This window comes from Schistocerca serialis, chromosome 3 (assembly GCF_023864345.2).
Source record: "Schistocerca serialis cubense isolate TAMUIC-IGC-003099 chromosome 3, iqSchSeri2.2, whole genome shotgun sequence".
Lineage (NCBI taxonomy): Eukaryota > Metazoa > Arthropoda > Insecta > Orthoptera > Acrididae > Schistocerca > Schistocerca serialis.
The window spans coordinates 704,188,002-704,202,093 of record NC_064640.1 but is presented as its reverse complement, the minus strand read 5'-3'; the positions used below and the strand labels follow the sequence as shown (position 1 = coordinate 704,202,093).

At 42.8% G+C, this 14,092-nt stretch overlaps 1 protein-coding gene across 1 annotated transcript in view; it reads right to left on the bottom strand.

The window, feature by feature from the left end:
• Positions 1-14,092, bottom strand: part of LOC126469563 (uncharacterized) — a 635,094-nt gene that overhangs the window by 437,251 nt on the left and 183,751 nt on the right. Inside the window, exon 3 of the mRNA XM_050096682.1 lies at positions 7,303-7,367. Coding sequence (XP_049952639.1) covers positions 7,303-7,367 — 65 coding nt within the window. The remainder of the gene's footprint in view (positions 1-7,302; positions 7,368-14,092) is intronic.

Sequence of the window (14,092 nt, the reverse complement as noted above, 5' to 3'; positions counted from 1 at the left end):
CGCCTATCGATCTGAATATTCAATACGAGAGACGTCCCACATCACCATATAACGGCGAAGAAGCGCTTTTTATGAAACGTCATGTTGTGAAAACAGCTCATAAGCAATATGACCCCCCCTCCCCCCACTAGTTGCCTCACTCCTCGACAGACGGGACTGTTCGATGTTGAATCACTGTCCCATTTTTTCAAGAGCCGTTAGTACAAATTTCGTTAAAAACGAATGCGAAATTTTTTCAAAAAATCTATAAATCCCAGACAAAATGGTAATTCATACGATTGTTCAGCCCCATAGTTGCGTTCACGACTTGAAAACGGTACGCACTTACAACAGCCAACTTTTTCCTATAACTTATTACAATGTGTATTTTTCGTTTTACAGTAATTGTGATCGGTTTATGGTTTACTAGGAGATCCTTTTCTATTTGTCTTTAAGACTCTTAAAACTGAAGTAAACGCATAAAAAATGGGCAAGAAGACCATCGTTGTGGTTGTGTATGCACGAATGAAACACACCGCCGCAGCGCTCTGGCGTGGACTGTAAACAGTTTGTTTGCCTCAAATGACAGAAAACGATGAAGTATGGAAACGATGAACTGACCGATATGGTTTTCATTTAGGATCAAGAAGCCGCGTGTGGTAGTCGCACGGTCTTAGGCGCCTTGACGCGGTTCGAGCGGCTCCCCCCGTCGGAAGTTCGTGTCCTCCCTCGGGCATGGATGTGTATTTTGTCCTTAGCGTAAGTTTGTTTAAGTTAGATTAAGTAGTGTATAAGCCTAGGGACCGATGACCTCAGCAGTTTGGTCCCACAGGAACGTACTACAAATTTTCAACTTTCAAATACGATCAGGGAGATCAGAATTCTGGTACTCCTGTTGCTGCCTGTATGTATACTGCGTGTTGTCCTGGCAGACGGCATCCCACTCCAAGGACATTTGTGTCAGTAACACGTCGTTTGAGAGAGACAGGTCGCTATGCACATCTGATGGTCAGATCAGTCCATGGCGTGCAGCTAATCTCTGAGTACTAGTATTCGGCAGCGTTCCACAGAATGCAGAAGCGCCTCCTGGATCTGCCAGGCGTCGTCGCGGTCCCCCAGCATTGACTATCGCAGGTGCATCTCCCAAATGAAGAGTTAGCGACCAAATGTTCTTGGAGTGGGATGTCGACTGCCAGGAAGACGTGCAGCATACGAACGAACAGCGGCAGCTGCAGGATTTTAACCTTTCAGATCGTAAATCAAAGCCATATACACTCCTGGAAATGGAAAAAAGAACACATTGACACCGGTGTGTCAGACCCACCATACTTGCTCCGGACACTGCGAGAGGGCTGTACAAGCAATGATCACACGCACGGCACAGCGGACACACCAGGAACCGCGGTGTTGGCCGTCGAATGGCGCTAGCTGCGCAGCATTTGTGCACCGCCGCCGTCAGTGTCAGCCAGTTTGCCGTGGCATACGGAGCTCCATCGCAGTCTTTAACACTGGTAGCATGCCGCGACAGCGTGGACGTGAACCGTATGTGCAGTTGACGGACTTTGAGCGAGGGCGTATAGTGGGCATGCGGGAGGCCGGGTGGACGTACTGCCGAATTGCTCAACACGTGGGGCGTGAGGTCTCCACACTACATCGATGTTGTCGCCAGTGGTCGGCGGAAGGTGCACGTGCCCGTCGACCTGGGACCGGACCGCAGCGACGCACGGATGCACGCCAAGACCGTAGGATCCTACGCAGTGCCGTAGGGGACCGCACCGCCACTTCCCAGCAAATTAGGGACACTGTTGCTCCTGGGGTATCGGCGAGGACCATTCACAACCGTCTCCATGAAGCTGGGCTACGGTCCCGCACACCGTTAGGCCGTCTTCCGCTCACGCCCCAACATCGTGCAGCCCGCCTCCAGTGGTGTCGCGACAGGCGTGAATGGAGGGACGAATGGAGACGTGTCGTCTTAAGCGATGAGAGTCGCTTCTGCCTTGGTGCCAATGATGGTCGTATGCGTGCTTGGCGCCGTGCAGGTGAGCGCCACAATCAGGTTGCATACGACCGAGGCACACAGGGCCAACACCCGGCATCATGGTGTGGGGAGCGATCTCCTACACTGGCCGTACACCACTGGTGATCGTCGAGGGGACACTGAATAGTGCACGGTACATCCAAACCGTCATCGAACCCATCGTTCTACCATTCCTAGACCGGCAAGGGAACTTGCTGTTCCAACAGGACAATGCACGTCCGCATGTATCCCGTGCCACCCAACGTGCTCTAGAAGGTGTAAGTCAACTACCCTGGCCAGCAAGATCTCCGGATCTGTCCCCCATTGAGCATGTTTGGGACTGGATGAAGCGTCGTCTCACGCGGTCTGCACGTCCAGCACGAACGCTGGTCCAACTGAGGCGCCAGGTGGAAATGGCATGGCAAGCCGTTCCACAGGACTACATCCAGCATCTCTACGATCGTCTCCATGGGAGAATAGCAGCCTGCATTGCTGCGAAAGGTGGATATACACTGTACTAGTGCCGACATTCTGCATGCTCTGTTGCCTGTGTCTATGTGCATGTGGTTCTGTCAGTGTGAACGTGTGATGTATCTGACCCCAGGAATGTGTCAATAAAGTTTCCCCTTCCTGGGACAATGAATTCACGGTGTTCTTATTTCAATTTCCAGGAGTGTAGGTCAATTCGTCCTTTCCATACTTCGTAGTCTTCTACCAACCACAACAACTGATTGTAAGCAGGCCTCTGTGGCCGAGCGGTTCTAGGCGCTTCAGTCCGGAACGGCGCTGCTGCTACGGTCGCGGGTTCGAATCCTGCCTCGGGCATGGATGTGTGTGATGTCCTTAGGTTAGCTAGGTTTAAGTAGTTCTAAGTCCTGGGGGACTGATGACCTCAGACGTTAAGTCCTACAGTGCTTAGAGCTTAGTGCTTTGAACTCACTGTATGTTTACAATCCATGCGGCGCAGTGTTTTCTTCGTGCACACACTACCACGAAGTTGCCTCATAAACAAAGCTTTTCCGGCAATAAGTTGCAATAGCACTTTTAGTTTTTTCTCTTTTTTTTTGTTAGTATGAATTCGACTATCAATCTTTTAAGTCAACAATTACTGGTCACCATGTATGGCGAGATACTATCAAGACGGACAATTACTAATAAAAACGAAACCGTTCTATAGCACAGTAGGTACACCACATGCCACTGAAGATCATACTTAAAAAATAATACGAAACGCATGTGGCAAGAAAAATTATATTTATTCAGTTGCACACAGACCTAACCTCAAAATCACTAACGTAAATATGACTCACAAATTATATGTTTTGAAAAGTTAAGAGTGATCTGTCACTCAGAAGATGAGTAGCCGGTCCCCAAGGCTATGAACTCTGCCGTAACAAGGTCGTGGCGTGTGACATTATACACCATTCAAAAAAAAAGTGCATCACCTCGGTTCCGAGAGTTCCGGAACCTGTACAGAAAATTGGAATAGAAAAAAATGGTTCAAATGGCTCTGAGCACTATGGGACTCAACTTCTAAGGTCATCAGTCCCCTAGAACTTAGAACTACTTAAACCTAACTAACCTAAGGACATCACACACATCCATGCTCGAGGCAGGATTCGAACCTGCGACCGTAGCGGTCTCCCGGTTCCAGACTGAAGCGCCTAGAACCGTTCGGCCACCAGCGGCCGGCTCGGTCAAGACAACGTGATGCCAATGGCTCAGATGACTCTGAGCACTATGCGACTTAACTTCTGAGGTCATAAGTCTCCTAGAACTTAGAACTAATTAAACCTAACTAACCTAAGGACATCACACACATCCATTCCCGAGGCAGGATTCGAACCTGCGACCGTAGCGGTCGCTCGGCTCCAGACTGTAGCGCCGAGAACCGCACAGCCACTCCGGCCGGCCGTGATGCCAATCCTGAACGGTCCATTCGGCATGTTGTTGGGCCCACCTATATCGCGCTGCATGGTGTCGTGGTTGCAAAGATGGACCTCACTGTGGGCGTCGGGAGTGAACAACTACAATCTTTATTTTGCTTCCATATTATTTCTTGAAATGTAGGTGACACAGGCTGATCTGTTGAGGAAACTGTGCAACAGCCTGAAATTTCCACACTCTTTCCGTAACCATGTAATTTAACTGCAGTATTTTGAACACAAAATTACACACAGTAAAATGGGTAACGAAAACGGAAGAAGTAACGGTTCATTTATTCTGAGATATGGCTTTATGGTCTTCCTTTCCCCCTTCTCATTTGCTTACTTTAATTTTGAAAATGCTGAAGAGAAATAGGAGAGGACTTTCGGTCTACCATATAACCATACAACCAATCATCATTGCTAACATACAAAAAAATAGACTTGTAACACGCAAATAAACAAGGTGGTTTTAGAAGTGAGTGTAGCACACTGCACTGTTTGCAAGTCGGGAAAGAAACTGAGGAAATGAACAATGACAATGATTTTGATAAGGCTTTCCACTCAGTTTCTACGTAACCTGTACTAACAGCCACAGAGAAACAGGGCAGTGATTCAGTTTAGGTTAGTATACTGAAAAAGATATTCCCCAATCTGATTTTCTCCATTATAAGACGGTTTTTTTTCTTTGAAAGCCTGCGACTGGGAAAACAATGGGTTTGTTTATAAGTAACTTTCTGCTATCACTCACTATTATCTTTTATTATATTTCACACAACGCGTTTCGGAAAATGATTCTCAAATTATAGTGTGTATTTCTTTGTATTATGCCATTTTTTGATAATGTTTTCGATGTGTGAGGTTCTGATTTGTTTTATTGACATTACTGCAGTATATAAAAAAAAACCTCAATTTTTCGTTGGTTATTGATTTTTAGATGTAGTTAGTGGGGAAATTTGAAAGAGGCTGTACTACAGTCATCTTATGGTCCATTTGTGCACAGTCTCACACATGTAAAACATCACTCACAACTGTCAGTGCACAGTACACATCGACATAACTTACATAAATATGCAGTTACAAAGATGCTTTTAGATGTGGTTGACAGAGGTAATGTCACAAGTCCTTGTTTGGAAGGTATTCATCTGAGCAATGTGTATTACAATTTTCTTACATCTATTTTACAATGGTATTTGTATGTATTTTTATGTTACTACTTTTATTCAAGTATATTGTCGAAGCTTCTGAAGAAATTCACCAATTCACTTTCAAGTTTTTCATTTTTCTTCATGTGCTTCGACAATGTGCTTAAAAAAGGTAGCAGCACATAGAAATAAACACTATTGTTAAACAGATACAAGCAAATTGTACTCCAGATTGTTAAGATAAATACCTTCTGTGCAAAAACATATCTGTGGTGGACTTTTAACATACTCTCTGTCAACTACATCTTTGTAACTGTTTGTTTTTGTAAGTTATTTCGATGTGTACTGTGCACTGACAGTTGTGAGTAATGTTTAACATGTGTGAGACTCTGTACAAATGGACCATGAGAAAACTGTAACTACAAGTTCTTCCAAATTTCTCTACTAAATGCATATAAAAATCGATAACCAACAAAAAATTGCACGTTTTTTATGTGTTGGAGTAAAGCCACAAAACAAAGCAGAACCCCACACATCGTAAACAGAACCAAATATAGCTTAATACTGAGAAACACACACTTGAAAATGGGAATCATTTTCCGAAACGAATCGTGTAAAACGTAATGAAGAAAGATCGTGACTGGTAGCAGAAAGTTATTTATAAACAAACCCATCATATTCCCCAGTACTGCAGCTTCCACTAGACTGCATCAGAAAAGAATGGATTTTCAAATTGAAAGAGGATACAGACAATGAGATTTCATGTTACCCAAACAATTCCACAGGAAAGTGACAATTTGGTTCTGAGTTGAAGACAATGTGCAATAACTTTGTTGAGGTGCCACACTAATCTGTATTGTGGTCAGAGGTTTAGGGAATAGTTTCGTTGTTATTTTGATAATGTCATGAATCAAATCAGGACTTTTCTTTCAGTGGGTTCATTATTTCCCACAATACGATCACCCTCATATCCATTTAACTGCGTCACAGGTGCTCGCTTATGCAGCCCAAACTTATCTTCACGACTCTGACATAAGGGGAACAAACCGAGTGCATAAAATTTCTTGCAGGTCGATTTTATGGTGCATGTATGGTACTGGTGTGCTGCTAGTCTGAGGAAATTATACAAAAAAAGGACGTGAAAATAAGGTATAGAGCTAAATAAGCTTACAATATGTGCTGCTATTTGGAACAAAAGTTTTACCGAAATTCTGCAGGAAAAAAAAAGTTCAATTATGTTTGAATACCTAAGGGACCAAACTGCGTAGGTCATCAGTCCCTAGACTTACGCACTACTTAAAGTAGCTTAAACTAACTTATGCTACGAACAACACACACACCCATGCCTGAGGGAGGACTCGAACCTCCAGCGGAAGGGGCCACGCAGTCCGTGACATGATGCCTTAAACCCTGCGGCCACTCCGCGCGGCACTGTAGGAATTTTCGACACATTGACCTGGAGTGATTTTTGAGCACTATAACGCCTGAAACTGTATTTCATAAACCATCGTTCCAAAACAATATTTTTTTTCGCTTAGCACGGTAGTCCCTGTTAATGCATAAATCGTCTGTGAACCCTTACTGGTGGCCGCCAACGCATGGCTGATCGAATTAGATTTACTGTCTTTAACACAGGCTATAATTGGAACAAGCTTGTGTAAAATTTTTACAGATGGCTGTAACAAGGAATCCCACGTCTCAATAAAGGTCAAACAGTCATCATCAGCTGAAATGAAATTAACAACGTAATTAAGCTTACAGCTGTGCTTCATCAATGTGCGTAGCTCTCGAAATTAATTGACCTGATGTAATAAAATATTTAAAAACTGATGCCACCCCCCTCCCTGCCCCTCTGATATATTCGGTGGAAACCCACTGCCAAGAGCGTGCCTACGCTGCCGCACTCAGCATTTCGCGCGCGCACATATACACATACAGATGCACACAAAAGAATATGCATTTTTTTGTGTTTAGGTTTAACATCGCAACTGTCAGACGGCTGTTCTACACCCTTCTACTCTCAGTTCGAGTGAAGCGTTCTGAGATGTGTAGAATGCTAAAAGAGACAAAGGCCTCGACCCGTTGCATGTTAGAATACACAGAGTGGTTGCTGAAAAGCCGCGATCCGCCGCCGACTGGGGCTGAGGGCATCTTCACGGAGAGGCAAGTGTGGCGTGAGGTCAAGAAGAAAATAAACCGAGATACTGTGTCGATGCTAAGAATAAGAGATACTCACTCTCCTTGTACTGCAGAACGTTGTGGTGCTTTTCGTGAATGACTACGCAGCGGAAACAGCCTTTCCTGGAACAAAAGGAAAAAAAAAGTGAGACACTCCGTTCAACCTTAAAATTTGTGGATGGACAGGGCAGTACAGAAAAAAATATGCTACATTCGAGACAATAACTGAGCTGTTAGCCAACTAATTACATATTTCATAGATCATTTGTACTAAGTCTGTCGAAATGATGTGTAACAACCAGTTTACATGCTTCATATATATGATTTGTTTATGACTATTGCTACACGTTGGCCATTTAGAAGTTGCTAAATACTACACTGGCTTCAATTTAATAAGAATGAAATGAAGTGATACACTTAAATTTATTTTTTGCTATATTGGAACAAATAAGCCCTCGGTCACAAATATTAAGTTAAAATTGACCTGGTTTCGACGCTACTATGAGCGTCGTCTTCAGAATTAGACTAACTGTACTAAAACGTATTAGGTATATAGTACATTAATAAAATTAAAGTTTGTACTGACTCGAAAAGATGCAGTACCTACAAGTCACATATTAAAAAAGATGTAAGCCGGAAAGGCGATGTCATGAACAGTTGTGAGATGGCGAGCCGCTAAGGGCTGCTCGTACTGTGAACTAGGTAACCCACGTTCTGGGATGAGTCGTGCACGTCCCGCACTTTGTCGCTTACTCGACGACAGTAGCACGCAATCAGCCAAACAACTTCATCGTGAAACTTCCTGGCAGATTAAAACTGTGTGCCCGACCGAGACTCGAACTCTGGACCTTTGCCTTTCGCGGGCAAGTGCTCCACCATCTGAGCTACCGAAGCACGACTCACGCCCGGTACTCACAGCTTTACTTCTGCCAGTATCTCGTCTCCTACCTTCCAAACTTTACAGAAGCTCTCCTGCGAAACTTACAGAACTAGCACTCCTGAAAGAAAGGATATTGCGGAGACATGGCTTAGCCACAGCCTGGGGGATGTTTCCAGAATGAGATTTTCACTCTGCAGCGGAATGTGCGCTGAAGTGAAACTACCTGGCAGATTAAAACTGTGTGCCCGACCGAGACTCGAACTTTGGATCTTTGCCTTTCGCGTGCAAGTGCTCTACCAGTTTCAGTAAACACAGTTGGAGTGATCGGACCTTGCCCTATGAGATTTTTGCCTGTGGATATAGCTGAAAGGCGAAGTCTACAAAGAAAAAGTAAACAAAGAGACGAATTGGTCCTTACGATTATGAATAGTGCTGTCTCAGTAAAACAACGCCATAACGACTTCAGAATAGCTACACGTGGTGTTGTTGACAGAATTCAAAAGTGCATTTAACCCAGAGTTGAAATTTATAAATTTAATCATTTACCTTTATTTAACATCTTTTACGGGGAACTTGTTTGGGCTACATTTTAACCGCCGTATCTCTGTAATGAAGAAAAGCTGAACACCTGTTACATGGAACGCTTATACGAAGCAGCTTATATAGCCGCCTCCTATAATATTTACAGTTCCTCTTGAAACATGTTGTATGATTATAATAATAATAATAAATGCATGAACAGTAACGAATATATGAAATTATTATATAATTAATTATATTAATTGTGTTAAGTAACTTATTCATTAGGTTCTTCTCAAATGCAACGAAATTTCACGGAAATGTAAGGCAGCAATCCAGAAGGAATCAAATGTAGAGAAGAAGTTGATCAGTAAGATTAGCAGTTGAGATGGCAGGAAGAAAACGGAAATTGGTAAGGATGAGAAAGGCATGGGTGGTTTATAATGTGACAGATACTGGTTCACATTTAGAGAGAAGAAAAGCTGATCGGCTACGCCGAGACGGAATCTACGCCAATGATAATAAAGTAAGATTTAATCCCCTATTGAACGGAGATTGTTTTGAATAAGACGCAAGCTACAGGGTAGCTTGTTTCAGAATTTTATGGCTGTATGGAGCGAGAGATTGCGAGATCTTTAGCATTATGCAAAAGTTCAGCCAAAATGCTGCGAGTGGTGATAGGTACAGAGGAGACGGGTCACCAAGAAAGTGATTCAGAGGGTAACTGGTTCAAATGGCTATGAGCACTATGGGACTTAACACCTGTGGTCATCAGTCCCCTAGAACTTAGAACTACTTAAACCTAACTAACCTAAGGACATCACACACATCCATGCCCGAGGCAGGATTCGAACCTGCGACCGTAGCAGTCGCGCGGTTCCGGACTGCGCGCCTAGAACCGCTAGACCACCGCGGCCGGCTCAGAGGGTAACTGGTAGGTTCAAATGGTTCAAATGGCTCTGAGCACTATGGGACTCAACTGCTATCGTCATCAGTCCCCGAGAACTTAGAACTACTTAAACCTAACTAACCTAAGGACATCACACACATCCATGCCCGAGGCAGGATTCGAACCTGCGACCGTAGCAGTCGCACGGTTCCGGACTGCGCGCTTAGAACCGCGAGACCACCGCGGCCGGCGGTAACTGGTAGGTTTTCTACCGGTAGGTTCGATCAACACGTAAGTATTACGTAGATGCTTCGTGAACTCAAGTGGAAATCCCAGGAGGGAAAATGACGTTCTTTTCGCGAAAGAGCAGTGAGAAAATTTAGAGAACCGGCATTTGAGGTTCACTGCAGAACTATTCTGTTGCAGCGAACGTAAATTGCGAGTAAGGACCACTAAGATAAGACAAATTCGGCCTCATGCCGAAGCAGTCGTTTCCCCTCGCTGTATTTGCGAGTGGAATAGGAAAGAATATGATTAGTAGTGGTACGAGGTACTCTCCGCCATGCACCATATGGTGGGTTGCGGGGTATGTATGTAGATGTAAATGTATATGTAGATGTAAATGAAGACAACAGAACGAATTAAAATGACGTCGTCATTCCGGTCGTAGCCACACTAACAGCACAGAAGATTGACGTGATGAAACGACCGAATATCACATACTGTATGCAAGCGTTTGACAGGACTAAGGCCTGGACTATTTTTTGTTTAGTTTCAGCTGGAAATATTATTCGAAATTTTTAGATTGCATGTAATCAATAGAGGAGTTAAAAAATAAATTTTGTGTACTACCAAAATTTAAGAGTAGATTCTCGGGCTGTTATGGGTAATCGAATTCAGTCATAATACAGTGGTCCGTTGTGAGCAAAATAGTGCTCATAGGTCGTTTAGAAGAGTGTTAACTTTTCCTAGTATGGTGTCTTCATCTTTATCCCGAAAAAATCAGGTTCGGTAATAGCGTTTCACACTCAAGGCGTCTCTGCTTCCTACAGAACTGAGATAAGGCGATGAATAGTTGTGTAGACAGGCGCTGGGCGAAAGAGTATTGGCTGAAGACTTACGGGGTACTGCTCACCCCCAGAAATGACGCACATTAAGTCGGTATCAGTTTACGTACACCATCGCTACCGCTATTACGTTCGCCTGCAGCACTTCGTGGGCAACTCTCAAAATTGAGGTAGCAAACTTCGTAAGTACGTAAGCACTTCCAGGTGCCACCACAAGTGTCAAAATACGATGAACCCTTTAAACTCATCAGCCACTGCATAGAGCCACAAGTTATGTCAACAATGGAAGAAAGAAGATACTTGAGAAGTAATGAGCAATTTTTTCGGGTACCAGATAACTGCCACTGAGTTTTAGTGATAGTAAAAATTATTATTTAACACAAATAAAGAAAAATTCACGGTATTTTAGTGACCATCGATGAGACTAAAAGCTGATTTTGTGGTAGGGTCGCCACTTTTTCTCACGAAGCTAAGTGGATCCTCAATGAAGTTCTCCCACCAGAGAGAAATCGTTGCCAGCGCCGGAGACAGAACACGAATCCTTCACATTGCAGCACGAAGGATTAACCGCTGGTTTTGGATGTGGGTGCATACTGACGATACTGCGAAATGCAAAATGAAATCATTGTAATAGGAAATCGAATAAAACGCATTGTGAATAAAACAGAGATTTTCCCGCAAGTAAATACTATACAAGGCAAAAACATGTAGGTAAACAGAAAATTATGTCCATGTAGTATGAAATGGGAGAGGGAAAAAGATGTGAGGCCATGTTACAGATATGACAGCCAATTTCTAATCCGCCATCGTAGATGCAACTCGTAATTTGCAAATGGAAAGACAGTCATGTAACATACGAAACAGACAGACCACTGGAATATTTTCATCAGAATAGTCAGAACGGGAAATCAACTATACTTACTCGTAATAAATGATGATTTCACTCTGTTACTTTACTGCAACCAGTAACACTACGAGTACATCATAGACTCTACGATTTTACGAGAGGCTCAACTTACAGAATTAGGTACCTATAACAACAGACGCGAATATTACAGGGTTTGTGATGATGACGATGATGATGTTTGGATTGTGGGGCGCTCAACTACGCGGTTATCAGCGCCCGTACAAATTCCCAATCTTTTCTCAGTCCAGTCTTGCCACTTGCATGAGTGATGATGAAATGATGAGGACAACACAAACACCCAGTCATCTCGAGGCAGTGAAAGTCCCTGACCCCGCCGGGAATCTAAACCGGGACCCCGTGCTCGGGAAGCGAGAACGCGACCGCGAGACCACGAGCTGCGGACTACAGTGTCTAAGCAATTAAACTACGAACCTAAAAAGTACATAATTGCCATGTGATGCTCGTGAGTTTGGAGCCGCGATTTGAAACAGCTTAGATTTAATTGTATTAGGTAGATATTTCCATACAATGCCATCCGACTGAAGGTGTGATTATTCTGAAGACGCTTTGTCCACTGACAATTTTCCGTGGGGAAACAAATATTTGCTGCATCTTTTGGGTCATGGATGAAATATCAAAGCGTTAAAAGCGGTTTGGGAATCTGTAACTGTTACCATACGAAATAAGGAAACATACGAAATGACTGACAACATCCGCACTCAAAGGGTAAACAGTTGTATCATAAAACTCGTACACCGAGACGTAATTGTAGTAGCAAAGATAAAGATACCTATAGCTATAATGAAACTGCAGGGGCCAAATAACATGGTTGTGAATGGGACTATAAATTTGTTGTATCAGTCTAGATGATAGCTGCATGTAGGTGTGACAGCTGTAATAAAGTTGTAGTTCTGAGTAGGGTGTTTAATAATAATAAACTATTATAGCATCCGACGCACTTTGGAGCTAAAGCTCTACTGTTGAGAACTACAATTCATGTTTTCTAATTAACATCTCTGCCAGTTTAGCTCCTATGATCAAACTCATCGAGACAGTTATTAATATTGTGAGTTTACTGTTTCAGACGAAATTTAATGTAAAACTCATTTTCGAATAAAATTTTGATGTTTATCTTCATTCTGCCACTGAATATTTGCCATCTACATCATTGCGAAACCTCCTTATTGGGATATACAATTTTCGGAATTTGACATTTTCGATACGTACTGCAAGTCTCAGGTGACTGCTTACAACTTGTTACTTCCAATGCCACGTATTTTGTTTCTCCATTTATGGATTCTATTAAGAAACAACGTTCAGATTATTTTTATTCTTGCCCACATTTATACTGAAATAAACACTGTAGACGGCGTAACAAGGCAATTTGAATGTAAATCTCGTAACTTCACATTCACAACTATTTTTTACATTAAATTTCAGCAGATGTTGTATCCGTGTAAAATTAACAGCTATATAGTTACGTTTAAAGCTAGATGGAAAACTGAAGCAGATGTAAAGCAGGAAACTAGAAAAATAGTTCTTGAATATGGAGTATGAGCTCCGAAACGTACCGGATGTTACAAGAGTAATAAACAGACTGACCGGAGACGTTATCCTAACCTAAGAGTTACATTCACGACAAGTCCGTCGACAAATATGGTAGTTAAGAACGTAAAGCTATAGCTACCTACCAAGGTTTATTAATTATTATTTTGAATAACAAAACTCTATCTTTCACTTTTCCATGTTCTCTGTCCTCCTCTCCTCTCTCTCTCTCTCTCTCTCTCTCTCTCTCTCTCTCTCTCTCTCTCTATATATATATATATATATATATATATATATATATCTGACACACACACGCTCACTTTTTTCCTCAGTCTGCAACCATTTTACAAAACTAGCCATTGATTACTTGGGTTCTACTGTTAACAAGTTAGCTTTAGTGTTTGCAAGAAAATAATAAATGAGAACACAGTTTCCTCTGAAAAAATAGTCATATGAAACAACGTGTGGCAAAGAGGTTTCCGTTTCAGTAGTGAAATATCAGCGTGTCCTTCATGATTTACATCGATTCAGTCTTGTTGGTGGCCATAGTTCATATTAATGGCCTACCTTACATTATTGAGGCATTAGCGTTATTCCTTCGCCATGATCACAAGTTTGTCTTAAAGAACGGTGATTTAAACAGTGGTTCGGAGAAGTGCACTTTACGTTTTGATTCGCCAATTGGGTGATTTTTTTCAAATAATAATATTTAGAAGGACGATAAGGAAACAATACGAAAAGCCTTTATTGATGCCTTTGTATTGGAACCAGCAGCTTGTCCCGGGAGGCGACATAGGTAGCCAGGAGAAATATGGATGCGCGACGACGTTGCAATTTTTCTTCACGGAAGAAAAATATGGCCACAATTTCCGCCTGTGGGCGAACACTCTGGAAGCGGAACGCTGCTTGCAAGAAAATCTACTGCTTGTCAACAGCATGGCAGGATCTTCTGGGAGTCTTCCGCTACCAACGTTCAGTATGACGTCACTACCCAGTTCGTAAAAAACTACAATTCGAGGAACGTTATAATGCCGTAAGGTT